This window comes from Microtus ochrogaster, chromosome 16 (assembly GCF_000317375.1).
Source record: "Microtus ochrogaster isolate Prairie Vole_2 chromosome 16, MicOch1.0, whole genome shotgun sequence".
Lineage (NCBI taxonomy): Eukaryota > Metazoa > Chordata > Mammalia > Rodentia > Cricetidae > Microtus > Microtus ochrogaster.
The window spans coordinates 33,525,399-33,541,811 of NC_022018.1; the positions used below are offsets into that span (position 1 = coordinate 33,525,399).

General features: G+C 36.2%; 1 protein-coding gene across 1 annotated transcript in view; it reads left to right on the plus strand.

The window, feature by feature from the left end:
* Positions 1–10,921: 10,921 nt before the first annotated feature.
* Positions 10,922–16,413, plus strand: part of LOC101988251 (prolactin-like) — a 6,024-nt gene continuing 532 nt past the window's right edge. The window contains exons 1-3 of the mRNA XM_005354991.1: positions 10,922–11,092; positions 13,487–13,594; positions 15,710–15,889. Of these exons, the coding sequence (XP_005355048.1) occupies positions 10,922–11,092; positions 13,487–13,594; positions 15,710–15,889 (459 nt within the window). The remainder of the gene's footprint in view (positions 11,093–13,486; positions 13,595–15,709; positions 15,890–16,413) is intronic.

Below are 16,413 nucleotides of genomic sequence, written 5' to 3' on the forward strand. Positions count from 1 at the left end.
GGGAGAGAGGAGTGGGGGGAGGGAGAGAAGGGTTGGAGGAGGGGGGAAAGGTGGGAGGAGGGGGAGGGAAATGGGAGGCGGATAGGAGGTGGAGGCTTGTTTTTTTTTTCCTTTTCTCAATAAAAAAAAAAGAAAAAAAAAGAATGCACTTTTATTGACCTTTTGTCAAATGCATGTATACTTTTCATTTTCCAGATTCTTTCACTCAGTCTTTTCCTGTATGAACATATCTCTTCTGAGACCAATGACACATAAAATACATAATATGTATTCCCATTCGATGCTTGCTTTTAGAGGCCTAATGTCTTAATGCCTTAGCCCATATACATGAAGAAGCCGCTCTATACTAATATATTTTATATCCAGCACAATACAATCTTTATTAGTCTTACATAATGAGGCTAATGAAATGGCTCAGTTTAGAAATGGCTTCCTTGCTAGAAGGATTTTGATTACAGAATGCACATAAAAATAGAAAGACGGAGTGACTACTTCTTGCTATCTAACCATTAGGAAGACAGAAAGAAAGAGGTCACTGGTGAGTCTTTTCTAGATAAAAGGTGTCTCAAGAGAACTAAAATTGTGGAAGAAAGAAGTCAGCAGTGGATATTTAAACACATCTTTTAATGTGTGTATTTTCTTTTCCTCCTTCCAATCATTGCCATGTTGTCCTATTCTCTTCATGGACACTTTTTTTTATTAATTTTAATCACATGTGCATATATATTTGCATATTTATGTATATATGCCTAGTGTTACTTGTTGCTGATACATAAGTTTTCAACATTCAACATTTGCTATTAGACAACCCACTGTTGTGTATTTCCTTAGGTAAAGCTACTTATGTGACCTTCAACAATCTTTGGTTGCCTGAAGCTCTTTGTGTAGAGTTGGTGGCTTTTTAAACATTCTATAAGCTGTTCAGATACATGTATGAAACATCTATGAATCTTCCTAATAACTTTTTTATTTTTGGTCCTTCTTAATTCCACTTTCAACACATTCTGTATGTTTTATGGTTTTGTACTAATATGCATGTAACAATACCACATTTCATAGTCAAACTTATTAGCATCCTACCCTCATGCTCTAGTTATTAATGTCACAAATTAGGGAAGGCAAATTTCATCTGGTCTTGTAAAGTTTTTGCCTTTTCTCTCTTCTACATGTCAATGCTTGTGATTTTCTCAAGATTCAGTAGTTAAGGATAAATGACAAACAGTGTTATTACCGAAGTGCGAAACAAAGTGACTGGGGCTCAAGTGACATTCCTCTGAGAATCAGCGGCTTCTGCTATGGGCACACTAGTGTCTTCCTAACATACCCAGTGTCCATAAAGAGACAGTTCTTTATCATGAGACATGCCCTGGCTAGGGTCTGGTCTCTTCTCCCCAATTCCACACTGGTGGTGTGTTTTACTCCCTTCTCTGGTTCCCTCATGCTGAAAGCCCACTACTGCAGAAAACATTCGTTCACAGGACGCTTGCCTCTAACGGATGCAGGATCACTGCAGATCTCTCCAATTGGAAACTAAAGCACCAAAAACAATACTAACATAGTTCACTCAAATGTATATTGGCTACATCTTCAAGTTGTTTACCTGACTGCAGTAATAATCTAGTCTCATAAATTCAAATGTTGATAAGTATCTTAGCTTCCACATCATATTCATTTACTAAGGCAATTGGAATTGGTTTCTTATTTAGACCTGTGAATATCCTACTCACTGGTGTTGCCTGAGTTCCCAATAACAGCACTTATTTCTACCTGTGGAGTTGGCATTAAGTCTATTAAGAAATCTGATTTTAAGTTTTATTTAATTTGATTTACATGTATGAGCTTTTTTACTTGCATATGTCACAGGTATATCTGTCAGCCAAATGTGTGCTTAATGCCTGAGGAGGTCAGAAGATCATATTATATTCCGTGGAATTTATACTTGTGGGTGGCTCTAAAGCACCGTTTGGTTCCTGGAAATAAAAGCTGGACCATCTTTCCACTGAGCCATTTCTCATCAAGTCCCTCCTTTCTTGGCTTTGGGAACTTTGCAAAAGAAGAAGTAGAAAGCCTTTAAGAGCCAGTGACAATAAAAAAAAAAAATCAAGAAAAGAAGGCCTTCGATACACAACAGGGCTGATGGACATATTAACTCAGAGACTGGCAGAATGCACGTTCTAAGCCATATGGACTCTCAGGGCTAAAAGAGAACATGAACACAGCCCCCATTACTAACCCAGAAGCTATTTCAATTAATACTTGTTTGCAGAGGAAAATTAGTTTTCTCCAATGGAGTCTTACTAGGTTTACAAGCCACACTCAAGGTGAGTCACCTGTCTGGCAGTAGATGGACAACACAAACTGAACTCAACGGCGTTTTTGGAGGGGTTTTAATCTCATAACATTTTGTTTTTGTTTGGGTTTTGTTTTTAGTAATTTATTTGTTTTCTAATGTTAGGAAAACAGAAATATTGTGAATTTGTATGAGTGGGGAGATGAGGAGGATTTGGAAAACTTGGGAGAAGGAAAACAGTGATCAGAATTTGTAATATAAAAAGTCTGTTTTCAATAAAAAGAGAATTTGTTTTAATTTAATTTTATTCTTAACCACTTGTACCACATTGTTATTTAGTATTCCCATCATGAAGCATGTACCATACCCAATTAAGTAGGATGCTCAGTGATAGCTCTTCCCAGCAGATTTAGAAGCACCTTTCAGTGATACGAGAATTAGAGCACAGAGGGAACACTTCCGGTTCACTCTTAGAGTTACCTTTCCAAGTACTGAAAACAATATGCAGAGCATCATAAAAAATAACGTCTCCATCCAGTTCTGGAAGACAACCAGCAGCAATGGCAATAGTCTTTATGTTTCAGGAGCTTCTATGACAGTGGTTCTAACCTACAAGTCATGACATATGTGCTGGATGTGGTAATCTCATATACAAGAGAAGGAAAGAAGAAACAACAGAGACAATCACTTCATAGAGAGAGATGATAATTCATACTCTAAGACAAATGTTTCATCACATGATATCAGGTTCATAATTTGCTATTCAGAATGTCAGGTTTTTCCATGATACTTCCTTTGGCATCATTCTTAATATTCTCTGTACTGTTCTAATCTGAATTAGACATTCCTGGTTGAATATACTTTATTATGTATGTGGAGAACTGACAATACAGTAATGTTTAAGTTTACTGTACTAAACTTTGCTCCTCGGAAAGCATATTATTGGTTGTCTCAGCTTTCCATATTCAAGAATGTCTCGGTCCTTTCTTGTCATTATTTGTGCAACCCTCCATAAAAAATAGGTGAAAGGAGGAGTCCTTTATATACTCAACTTGTTACTGATGATAGCTTGTGCTTCTAAAGAGGATTGCATATGTTGGCATCTGTAACATAAATTCTCATGATTTCTTCTCTCCCTGTCTCTGTCATAACCTGAATATGATTTACTGAAAACTTACATGCACATCTTGCACATATGATATATTTCCCCTTCATGTTCATTGCTAGAACCAGAAAGCAAAAAGCAAACTATTCTCATGATTAAAGTGTGAGTATATAATAGTCGTAAATGAAGGAAGAAGAGTTAGAGGAAAAGATTAGCATTTGCTCAGATATACTTACCTAGAATCCTCAAAATTCAGTCCATGGGCACCGATTCATTTAATCCTTATAAAAGTTCACTAATGTGAGGTATTCTTAGGACCGTACAGAATTGAGGCTTCAGCTCTTTATAGAGCTTATAAAGATAGCATCACATGAATCCTAAGTAGAATATGAATCTGAGATTTAGTCACCTGAAACCTTCATTCCTAATCCCTTGGCAGAAAAGATTCAGGTAATAGATTTTGCTATCACCACTTGGCCTGCATTTTCCTCCACAGGCTATACACATTTCCTGTAAACTGTCCAGGAGATTCTCTCAGCACTTCAATTTCATTACCAAGACAGTGGCTAACAGACATGGCAATAAACAATGTAAATCAGAGATGGCATTGAGATATTTTTCTGATGTTGATCACAGACTGAGCAGATCAAAATTCCATTGTTTTTGTCACTGATACTGATATTAAAAGAGACATTGAGTCATTGTCTGCCTTCAGTAACTGTTAAAAGTTTGTTGCTGAAGACAAGAAGATGTCATCTCTACAGGGGACATTGTGATTTAGAATGTATCATTTTCTTCATTGTGCCTCTATTTTAATATTTGCTAGTTGTATATAAAACAATAGTGCATATGAGTGACCAGTTGGCTCATTTGTGAGACAGTTGATTTGGGCCACTGATCATTGAATTTGCAGACATCTGTTTTACCCCAATAAAGTCCTGTGGACACTTAATGTTTCTAAGCAATACTTGGTTTCTAATGGACAATAGAAACAACCTAATAGAAGATTCTCTCATGCAGTTCAGATGATAGCATGTACAAGACCAGTTTGACATTCACCAGAATATAATTGTTAAGCTCTATTTTTTCTTTGAGCAAATTGCAATTCTTTGAGATAAATAGACATTTCTATACTGCACATTATGTATCAAATAGATTTCTATGTGCTTATTAATAACAAATAGGTACTGGAACTTAAAACCTTCATGCAGCCACCACATGTACCTACCCTAATGTGTTTTACTCATGTTAAAGAAACATTCTTTAACGATGTATAAATAGATAGATAATATTGAACATCAGTGTTTTACAAACTTCTGAAGTACACCATGCCTGCACTGTCTGCTCTTTCAGAAACATTGTTGAGAACAACAGAGCTGGAGGAAAGATTTCTAAGATTTTGGGAGGACTGAAGACTGTGCTCAGCAGGGTAAACCCACTGACTCTTCACATTTCGTAGCTTATCTCGTGCCCAAAAAGATCATTTCTATGATGTGAAACAAAGGTTTCTTATACATTTGCAAGAATGCAATTTAACTATCCAATTCATTCAGGCCGTGACACTAAGGAACTGCTGCTCACAAGTTCTTTTTCAAGGATCTTTACTGAAAACGTCACACACACATAATCACAACAGAAAATAGGTGTTTTTCATAGTAACTTAGAAAGTAGGTTTTTTTTAAGACAGAATGTATACCCAACTCAGTCCTGCCTTGGACCCCTACACCTTAATACAATTATGAAAGTGCTCACTATCTCTAAGAATTATGGATAAATACATGACATGGAGAAAAGACTGAGTTTTAAGAACGTAAGAATTTTCTCCCATAACCCACAAGTATGAATGGTGTGGAAGGGCATGGACTGAGAATACAATAACCTCCTTCCTGTCCTTTAGTCAAGTCCATGGCTACACTCCAGGACAACTTCCACATTCTTGGTTAGTCATTCAACGCCTTATGAATATAACTTTCTGGGTCCAAGGTATACTACCAATATGTATTTCCCTTCTCATGTGTAGTATTAGAGTGCTAATGTCTTCATGATTCCTAGGCCTGCATACATGACAAATCCACATTTCCAATCAAGCTCTGTGCTCATAATTTTTCTTTCTAACATTTAAATTTTTTACAGAATGAGCTTAAGAAAACATCTCAGTCCACAAATGCTTTCTTTGTTAACATGAGGATTTGAATTTAATTCCAGAACCTGCATAAAAACAACGATGTGATGAGTGCTCCTTAGTACTCAACATTAGGAAAGTAGCAACATGAACCGACATGATGAGTCTTTGATAAAAATAAAAGACGATGTCACAAAAGAATAAGACAGAGAAAGTCAAAAATTATCTGTTGGGCTTTAAACAATATAGAGCTCTGATTTAGAAATGCAAGTTCATGTCTTGTCATAGATGAGCAAAACCATGCATATACATACTTCTATATACAAGCCCGTGAAGGCAATGAAGACCAAGTAATGCTAGTAATGTAAATATTCCTGTCCTTTCCATGTTTAGGTTCAGCCTGGAGCTGTGGAAAATGACTGTTCATTCTGCTCTACATGATCAGACTTGTAGTTTTTCTCTTTTTACCTTGTGCCATTGCACAAGCAGGAATCACATAAGGTTGACAATTATCTCAAGGATGAAGTGCTGAGATCTCTATAATGATAACCGCTAAGCACACATCTATGTCTTCTGTCAATGAAAAAGTCCTTGAAGATCCAGAATTTCACCATTTCATCTTTACTTTTTGGTACATTACTAGGCTTAAAGGAATTCCTTTTACAAAATAAACTCCAGCTCCTTTAGAATATTGTACTTGATTGAAGGTGGTTGAACTTATGGGCTAATATAAGTTGTAAGGATTAATTAATAAGAAGCCTAAGCTACTAGGTCAACTAATTTATGATTAATGTACACCCCTATGCATTTATATGGTACTAAACAGCTGTGGTACCAGGGAGGACAGAAACCTCGGTCAAAAAATGGTGTCCAACGTGTGGACAACTGCATCCTGGAGTACCTGAGAGTACTTGGGAAGAGACTCCAATCACAGGTGCCAGTCAGTTACAAATTTTCCTCAACTCTGGGTATTCATGGACAGGTCGATCCCGAACCCAAAGCTTGAGTTTCTGTGATTTCCACACAACCTAGAAAAAGCAAATTTGCTACAGAAAGAGGGTTTCTTTTCCTTTACCTTTTGACAAACTGTGGTAGAGAGAAATGTGTAATTTCTTTTATTCATACCTGGTGCCATTCTACAGTTTATAGTATACATCATATCTATGTGTGACTGTGAATCAGACTAACCTGTCCTTTCCTGAGGGTTAGGAGATGTGGGCCTCAGATTGTCCGTGTTTACTGTAGAAACACTAGGGATGGGACGCATCTAAAGTGCCAGAGTTCTTGAACTTAGAGGTAGATAATGAAAGCCTCTTATCTCTTCTTGGATCTCAGGTTTAAATTCTAACTGCCACATACCTTTTAAAGACATTTAAATGTGAAAGTTAAAGAAACCTAAAGGCAACAGTCTGGTAGCCTTTAGGGTAGTACATATTGTATGTGTTCAGAATGTAGCATCTTCAAACAAAAATTTAAGAAAAGAGGAGGCACTGGCATATGAAAACTAAAATGGTGACAATGGGTGGAAAAGGAAAAAGACTGACAAAGGGGATCACTGGAAGGTAAATGGTGCAGGATTTCCTTTGGGCTCTAGCTAGTCCTTAGTAAGGACACATACCCCTGCATTGTATTTATTCTGTGAACATTTCTTCTTTAAAAGGATTATGTTGAAAAACGAATGAACTGTTAAACCTATGATTTGTACCACACTTGTGAAGTTTTGCCCATGGGTGGACTATAAGTCAATCCTATATAATGTGAGAAGTTGTGCGTTGATGAGGGTAAAATTTCTCACTCTTTCTCTGTGTCCTTTCAACATGCAGCTTTGGTCAATATCCCATAGATGGGACCCAAATATGTTAGAAGACACAAGTAAGCTGGAGGAACACTAGACCCGGTAGAGAGGAATGGGCTCTGATCCTTCTTGTATCATTATTGAAATAAGCACTAACTCCACTGTTTTCATATAGTCAGATTGGTAGCCCATGAAACATTCCAGGATGAGGATATGGGGGTTCCAGGCAGAGTGATGATACAAAGAATTCAAGAAACTTGACATCAAAAGAACAAATAATCCTATTTAAAAATGGGGTACAGACCAAAAAAAAAAAAAAGAGAATTCTCAACAAATGAATGTCAAAAGGCTAAAATGTCACTTAAGGAAATACTCAACATACACAGCCATCAGAGAAATGCAAATCAAGAAGGATTTTTTAAGGACTGGTGAGGAAAAACACAGAAGACTGTTTGGGATCCACAAGGAGGTGAGCTTTCTACTCAGCCTCTCTTTGGAACATAATTCTGCTTCATGTAGTGGCATTTCATTTGGATTTAAAAAAATAAAGCTTTAAAAATAGATCAGAGAGGAAGACAGCCTTGCAAACCAGGCAGGATCACCATTTTCAGACTAAGGTAGAGGTAAGAGCCAGTGGCTGGCTGCTTTGCTTTTGTGATCTTCAAGTTGAACCCCATTATGTGACTCTGGGTTTCTATTAATCATGCTTCAATTTCAATCATTGAGTCTTAAGTTTTTTTTAGAGGGGCAGAGATTTAGATAAATTCCTTTTGTAGTTTTGAAAGAGTTGGTGCCTGAGGAAACAGTATTTCCTCAGGCTGTGGGCTCTTGTGGCTGAACCACTGCTGGTATCTGTGGAGTAGCAGTTGTTGACTAGGAGAGCCATAGCTTAAAAGACAGCAACCATTAAGAAAAGGGGATAGCACATGTGCCTAAGAAAACATAGGCGCCAATAATGCTACTATAATCAGAGTTTTGTGAAATGGATGTGCCTAATCAATGTGCTTTCTAAACATTTATTCTCTTCATCCTATAGATTATGTAAACTTTAATTGACTTGTTCGTAACACTTTTTAGTGTTTGCTGATTACTGAGAAAAGATTTATGGTTAAAATGTCAAAAATTATCGACTATGACATCAACATGGTGGCCCAATACGGAAAAAAATCATGTGCACTTACAACCTTATGAAAACTTAGGTAACTTTACAGAAGACGTGACAGAAAGAACATAAGACCTTGGAATAAGGGAAAGATAAGAAGGAATAAGGTTTTTTCACCTGCCACACAAAATATGAGTCATCTCTGGACAGAGATAACATTGATGACTTACAAAATAATTTGAACAATAGAAACATTATGGCCAAAACCAAAACTGTTTAGAAAGGTAGGGTATGGTAATACTAAAGAGGGTGTAAATACTCCTTGAGGAACAGATGATTATACCCTGAGCTAGATATATTGCTTCCCTCTGCCGCTCATCTTTGCTCATCTTTGCCGGCTGTCTGTATATATAGAAAGGAGTGTTCGGTTGAGGCAGAACTCAGGTGAAGCAGCTTTCCAGAATTGCTGAGGAGATCGAGGAGCAACTTCTCAGAGATGCAGCCATCTTTGTGTCAACGATGTTCTCGTATGTAGCCCTTTGTTCATATTCCTCTGAGTAAGATTTCTAGATGCATTATTTCACCAAGATAATTTCGGATAGTTCTCAGCATTCTTTGTTGTCATTGGTGCTGTATCTGTTGTAAATTGAAATTGATTCATGCTTCACATGCAGACACCAAACACAAGAGAATGGAGAACCACTTTCTAGAATGAAATTTCACGATACTCTTTGAGGACAGTTGTTCTCTTCGAGAATGCTCCCTGTGGTAGAGAAGCATGATAATGCTCTGAGAAATTTGGTATGCTCTAAATTGACATGAGAATAAGAGGGGGGATTTTTACAAATATCTAAAGGGAAATGTTCTTGAACACCTTCCCAAACAAGATATTGCTAAAAGTGACCAGCTTCCTAATTGAGAAATCAGACTTTACTGAGAACACAAGATTCAATGGTGCAATTGTCTCAACTGAAGAAGGTAGATGATATGACCTTTTGATTTCAGAGTCTCTTAAATCTGTTTGGTTACTTGAGTAAACCTGAATAAATGCTCAGTTATAAAACCTAATGTAGGTAATGATGGAAGATTTGAATAATTAATTACAAGTCAAGTCTTGTAAAAACCAGAGAATCAAGCAAGTGTTAATAAATCACTGTTTCTTTGTAGATTGTATTTTAATGAAAAATGAATTGATGACAACCAGAATTTATTTTAAGGAAAGTAAAACAAAATTGTTTATTATTTTACTTTATCTTTTTTAAATTAGATTTTTTAAAAAATACTAATCCAAAATCCCATTGCCTCCCTTCCTCCTATTCCCTCCACAAACCCTCCCACCCCACCACCCTCTAATCCTAAGAGAGGGTAAGGCACTTTGCTTTGAGGAAAGTCCAAGGCCCTCTCTACTAATACATCTAGCATGTAGGTGGGGTAGAAGGAAGGGGAGAAGGGGAAGAGGAGGGGAGAAGGGAAGAGTTGTGGGGAATTTGAAGGAATGGGATAGTTGAGATGTAGGAAGGACAAATATAATAGCAAAGAAAGAGATACTTTGATTGAGTGAGCCATTATGAGGAAATAGATAACATGAAGTTTTCAATATTGTCTGTAATGATGTGAAGAATGTAAGGTTGTCTAGGATGTCTGTAATCAAAGACAAATGCATATGTTCTTTCTTTTAATAAGTGAGAGTGATCTTGGGTGCATGGAGGTGGGTTCATGAAAGTCTCTGACACACAGATGCATAGTGAAACACTATAGGTGTCCACTATGGGAAAAGGTGAGGTGACAATTCTGAGGTGCTGGTGTCCTAACTCTCAGATGTTTTGGTAGGACTGTGGGGAAATCACTTGCTCTTGCCGCCTTGTACAACCAATACAGTTTGATGAAAATTACAAAGACCCTGTGTACTCACAGATCAAGTTGAAAGGAAAAACATCAAATGGTTTGTTAAATGGCAAATATACAAGATTATCATTGTAAGCTAGAAACTCTAGGCTATAACATCATTTTTATGACAGAACTCTCTTCCTTCTTATTTTCAGTAATCCAACAAACATGCTTCTATTCCCAATGGGCATGAAGCCAAAGCAAACAGAACTGTGCTCCTTGTGACATCAATGTCCAAAATGCTGGCATTAGACATTTACTTTCTAAAGTTACAGACCTAGAGGATGTTATAAATTAAAATGAACATAAATTCACAAGGTTTTAAAATATATGGAGAACTAACTATTGCACATCAGTACCAATGTGAGCTTCAATGTTTGCAAAGTTGGAAAACAATTCAAGAGCAAATCTAAGATGTGCGAAGTCACACATCTCTCAATCTATTGGGGAAATATTACTTACATTTTCACCGTGAACAAAGTTAATGCCCCACTGCAGTTATATAGAAGCAAATCATGAAGCCCAGGGTCCCCAGAATAGGCAGAGCTTAATAAATAGGTTAACTCATGTAACTTCATTTGAAAGAATCATTAGGTATAACTTCTCTCTTTATAGCAGTGATGTTTCAGCTTCTGCTACTGTCAAACCTTCTATGGGAGTATGTGATCCCTATGCCCATGTGCCTTGACGTGGAAGGATACAATGAGTTGTCCATGGAAGAAATATTTGACCGTGCTATTGTCATGGCTCAATATACCTATAACCTCACCACACAAATGTCTGAGGAGTTTGTAAGTACTTAATTTCCTTCTGGTTTCTTTTCTATAGGGTTCTTCAAAAATTCTACAGATTAAAGAAGAAAATATCATAAACAAAAGTTCAAATTATATGCCTTCCAGCAATTAAAAAATAAATATCAGATATTTGGAAAACGTACAGAAAGAATGTGTAATTTGATGAACTCTCAAAGACGTGTAAAGGTAGTTCTTTAAACAAATATTTTATATTAGTTAATTTTTATAAGGGATTGTATCTCAAGTCTAGTTTATGACATTTAGTCCTAAAAGTGAGATCAGAGGGGAACTCTGGTTTGCTAGTATTGTATGGAGGGTCCAGTCTCCATGGTCATTCTTCACTCAGAGGATATGGAGCATAAGAGAAGTGCATTGCAGAGAATTGTTCGGATGGAATAGAAATGAACTAAGCTGAAGTCATGTAAAGAAGAAACAACAAAAAACTGTCTAGTTAAGCCTCCAGTGCTGAGAAAGGCCGTCTATAGATTCCAGGGGCAAATTTCTAATGGCATAGGGAGTGCTAGTTTAGAAAGGAAATGTGTTCTCTTTCTAATGGAGATACAGGGTCTGATCAGAATCAACATGGGAAAAACAAAGATGACTTCAACACAAAATTGGTAATTTTGACAATATGTCTATAAATTTGTAAGCAATATATATTTCCATTGTCCTTTTCACTTGCCAGTGTTTGTTTCATTATCTAGTCTTCATATAATCTTTCAATTTCACAATATCCCTGCTATAAAAAGCAAATCACGTAGACAGGACTCTTGCAAATGAGGTCAGAAGAGTTAAACTGTCAATGATTATACTGATAAACAGGCAATGATTATATTGCCTCAATATGTAGTTTGAGAGGTGGATGACTTCCTGCATTTTTTGATTTTACAAATTCAATGATTGTTAAAAAAATTCTATGTTTTAATAAATATCTTAAGAAAGATCTTCAATTGATCATTTGTTAATATTAGATAATAATTTTAATCTTTACTCATTTTGGATATGTTTTCTTTAAAATATGCCTGGATATTTTATTTTAGTTAAAATATAATTGTATCATTCATTTGTCTCCTTCATTTTCCTTCTTCTGTCCTTCCATATTTGCTCCCCTTAATCCCTCTCAGATTAACAGCTTTGGCTGCTATGATTATTGTTTTGTTTCATACATACACATACAAACACAGCCTGCTGAGTACATTTACTGTTATTTACTTATGTACATAATTTTAAACACTTTGTGTGATATAACTAAGTATAGACTCAGGTTTCTTTCATCTCTAGAAACATCTACTCTTTTATCAGACATCTTTATCTGTCGGTAGTTCTTTGTCTAGAGGTGGGAACCCCTGAGATTCCCTTACCCCTTGGTTCTTATATGTCTGTTGGTGTTATTATTGTTCAGATCTTCATAAGGTAGTCATTTTATTGTGGTATCATGTGTATAACTTCCCTGTCATTTCTAAGAGATACCATCTCACTGCAGACTTCCCATTTTTCTGGCTAATATAATCTTCTGTCTCTAATTTGTGTTGTTTTCTAATTTTCATAATCAATTTTGACACCATCAATACAGTTGCCTTGCAAGTTTATCATGAGTTTGGTATTGTCCAGACATAAAAATTTCGTGGTAAGTGAGGAACAACTATAATTTCACAACATATACTTAAAACAATTATATCTTCTTAGACCAACAATAAAAACCAGATTCATAAATATGAATACGCAAGTTGTGGCGGTGTAAAGAAATGACCCCCAAATAAAGTGGTACTATTAGGAGGTGTGGCCTTGTTGGAAAAACTGTGTCACTGTGGAGGTCAGATTTGAGTTCTCATATATGCTCAAGCCACAACCATTGACACAGGTCACTTCTAAATGTAGCCAACACCATGTCTGCGTGCATGCCTCGATATTCCCTTCCACCATGATCCCCACTTTGATGATAATTGACTAAGCCTCTGAAAATGTAAACCACTCCAATTAAATGTTTTCCTTTATAAGAGTTGCCATGGTCATGGTGTTTCTTCACAGCAATAGAAACCCTTACTAAAACATTAATCTATGTTCATTCAGCTCCCCTTATAAATAAAACACGCAAAACCTTTAGTGTTTTAGACTGTTAGAATTTCTATGGCTTTCTTTCCAAATTAATTTTCAGGAGTGGCAAAAAATAACAGGGGAATAGTAAAGAGTGGAAGAAGTTAGGTGGCTAGAAATTGATACTAAAAATGAAATTGTGAATCTATTGGGAAGAATATATAAGTAGACTGTTTGCTTAGTTACTCAATTTTAGGTAGGGCTTATTTGTTATAAACTGCATATCTATAAAATGCAGTTAGGTGCACTTATTTAATTCAGGAACTCGGATAAATTGAAATATTTTATTATTTCCAGGATGAAAACTTTTCTGAAAGCCTGTGGTACAAAGCCAGGAACTCCAGCACCTGTCACACTGCTTCCCTTGCTACTCCAGAAGACAGTGAACAAATCCAACAGACACAAGTAAATCTTCATTTATGGTTGTCACCAAAACAACCAAAACAGTACAAAGGTTTACTGTGCTGTAGGTTATTTCAGGTGTATTGGAGTGGTTACAATATACAAAAAAGAAATAAATAAAACAGAGAAAAATGAACCATGAAAAAACAATACAGTCGACAAATCAGAAGCTAAAACTAAGATAGTTCAGATTGTAGCAGATTTATAAATGGTCCATCCACGGGACAACTTTTTTAGCCAGGGCTGTACTTGTAGAATTGTGTTTACTTTAATCTAAGTTGGATATTCATGGATGAATTCATGCAAAGGTAGAAAAGATGAAAATACAGTTACATTTATTATAATAAAAGGCTCCTTCACTGCACCATATTTCTTAACTGATCAGAATGTTATTTCTTCTTTTTTTTTTTTTTTGGTTTTTCAAGACAGGGTTTCTCTGTGGCTTTGGAGCCTGTCCTGGAACTAGCTCTGTAGACCAGGCTGGTCTCGAACTCACAGAGATCCGCCTGCCTCTGCCTCCCGAGTGCTGGGATTAAAGGCGTGCGCCACCATCGCCCGGCTGGAATGTTATTTCTTTCTGAGATTTAATACTCCCCTATTTTTGTTTGCTTTTTCATTGCATGTGCATTCCTCCCTGACAGCTCTGCCTTCTTTTCTCTTATAATTAAAAGTCAGCTAAACAAGAGGTTCTCCTCATACTCTATCCTGTGCCTCAGACTAACCTCTGTTTTAATGAAGTTTACTTATTTTGGAAGCTGTAATGTGTAATTGTTATGATCTCTCCACTGTAACTCCCTGCCAGAGTAAATCTCTAAATCTCAATATAATTTAAACTAGACAACGATGTATACACACACACACACACACACACACACACACACACACATATATATAATCTGTTTGCTTTTATTTTATTAATAGTAGATATCACCAAGACAGAAGGTATTCTCGTTAATAAAAAAATGTGATTATAATGAAGCAAGAAGAGAGGCAGGAAAGAGAGAATATTTCCTCAAAGCTAGAGACTTCAAAAAGTGCTCTGCTGATACTGATGCATTTAGGCCTCACAAAAGTCCAGTAAAACAAGATGCCATTAGGAAGATTAGGGAGAGAAGCTCCAAAAGGTTACACAGACTTTCCATTAGTTGCATGCCAGACAAGAATGTGAAGCAGTGCTTTATCCATCTCAGAGCATCATTTCTAATCATCATGCGGAAGTGCTCCCAGCAACGTGTTTTGCCATCATGATTTGTCCTGCTTCTTTCTTTCATGTTTGTTACACATATATAGAATAATATTTACTTGGATTCTTCCCTACTGTCCAATATAATTACTAGTAGAGTTGCTAAGAGACATCAAAGCAAATATTTTAAATTGGTGACAAATATCATGTGTGATATTGGCAATGAACACACACTGATTGCAGTGTGTGTGTGTGTGTGTGTGTGTGTGTGTGTGTGTGTGTGTGTCTAAAACCCAATGGGTATTACATCAATGTTGTTAAAAGCAAAGATGCTCTTTTCTTGTACATATTCATAAATGGGCTACTCTACCAGAGGCCAGGTAAAGGAAGTAAAATAGAACGTGAAAAGTCTACTTATGAATGTGTTGTTTTCTTTGTTGTTGTTTTAATATCCTAGAATAATATAAAAATTGTAGGAAGATATGAGTGAACAATTTGATTATTTTTAGTACAAAAATGATTCGGACCATTTGCCAATGATAATACTAGTGTCTTTTTATTTGAATCAGTTACTGTGGAAACACACCTAGCATTAACAAAACTTTGAGTTTTCATAGACAAGGGAAATAACTATATAGAGAAGACCTCATGAAGGGGGCAGATGATGGAATATAGAGGGAAAAAAAAAACATGATCAGTTTGGCTTCTCAGGAATAAAAAGATTTTTTATTTATTATTTGCTTTTATTTTAACAAACTGTAATTACATGGCTCAAAATATGTATTTTATAGTGTGTCATTTACCAAAACATTTTCTATATACTTATTAAAAACAGGTAGATATTGTAGTTCAGTATGATTGTGCAAATACTACATGTATCCACCATGTTTTATTTCACTTGTTTTTTAACTTGATGTTCAATCATGATTGATTAGTCAGATGACCTTCTGAAAGTGATGATCAGCATTTCAAGAGCCTGGTACCACCCTCTTGAACACCTAGTGCGTTCAGTGGCTGCTCTTAAAGGGGCCTGTGAAACCATGCTGTCGAAAGTCAAAGAGGTGGAGAAAAAAAATGAAGAACTTCTAGAGGAAATGAAGAGAATCCTTGTCAGGGTGAGTGTTCTCTCTTTGTCTCTTTCTTTTCTTTTTCCTTTTTTCCATGAAAAAAGGTATTTTGTTGTAGTGAGAAATGAATCCAAAAATATCTAATTTGCAACCATTAAATTTAAGTTTCCCACTTGTTAACAGCTTTTACAGTAGGGAGTTGTGGGCAATTCCAGCATCCTGAGGTTCCTTACTAAGAAACTCATATACCAGGAAATGCAACAGAACAGCAGTCTTACAGTCATTTGGTCAGTGTCTCGATTTTGACTGAAAAATGTTATGTCTAAATGTTCCTCAAACTTTACTCAAAATTATAGGGAATATAGACTAGGACGAAGGACATCTATCCACAATATATAGAAGACTTCCTTGCTTTTTATTGCCCTGAATCCACAGAAGAAATAGATATGGTGGTTTATGTTTTCAATTCCAGTACTGGGGAAGAAAGAAAGAAAGAAAGAAAGAAAGAAAGAAAGAAAGAAAGAAAGAAAGAAAGAAAGAAAGAAAGAAAGAGGGGGGGTAGGGAGCGAGAG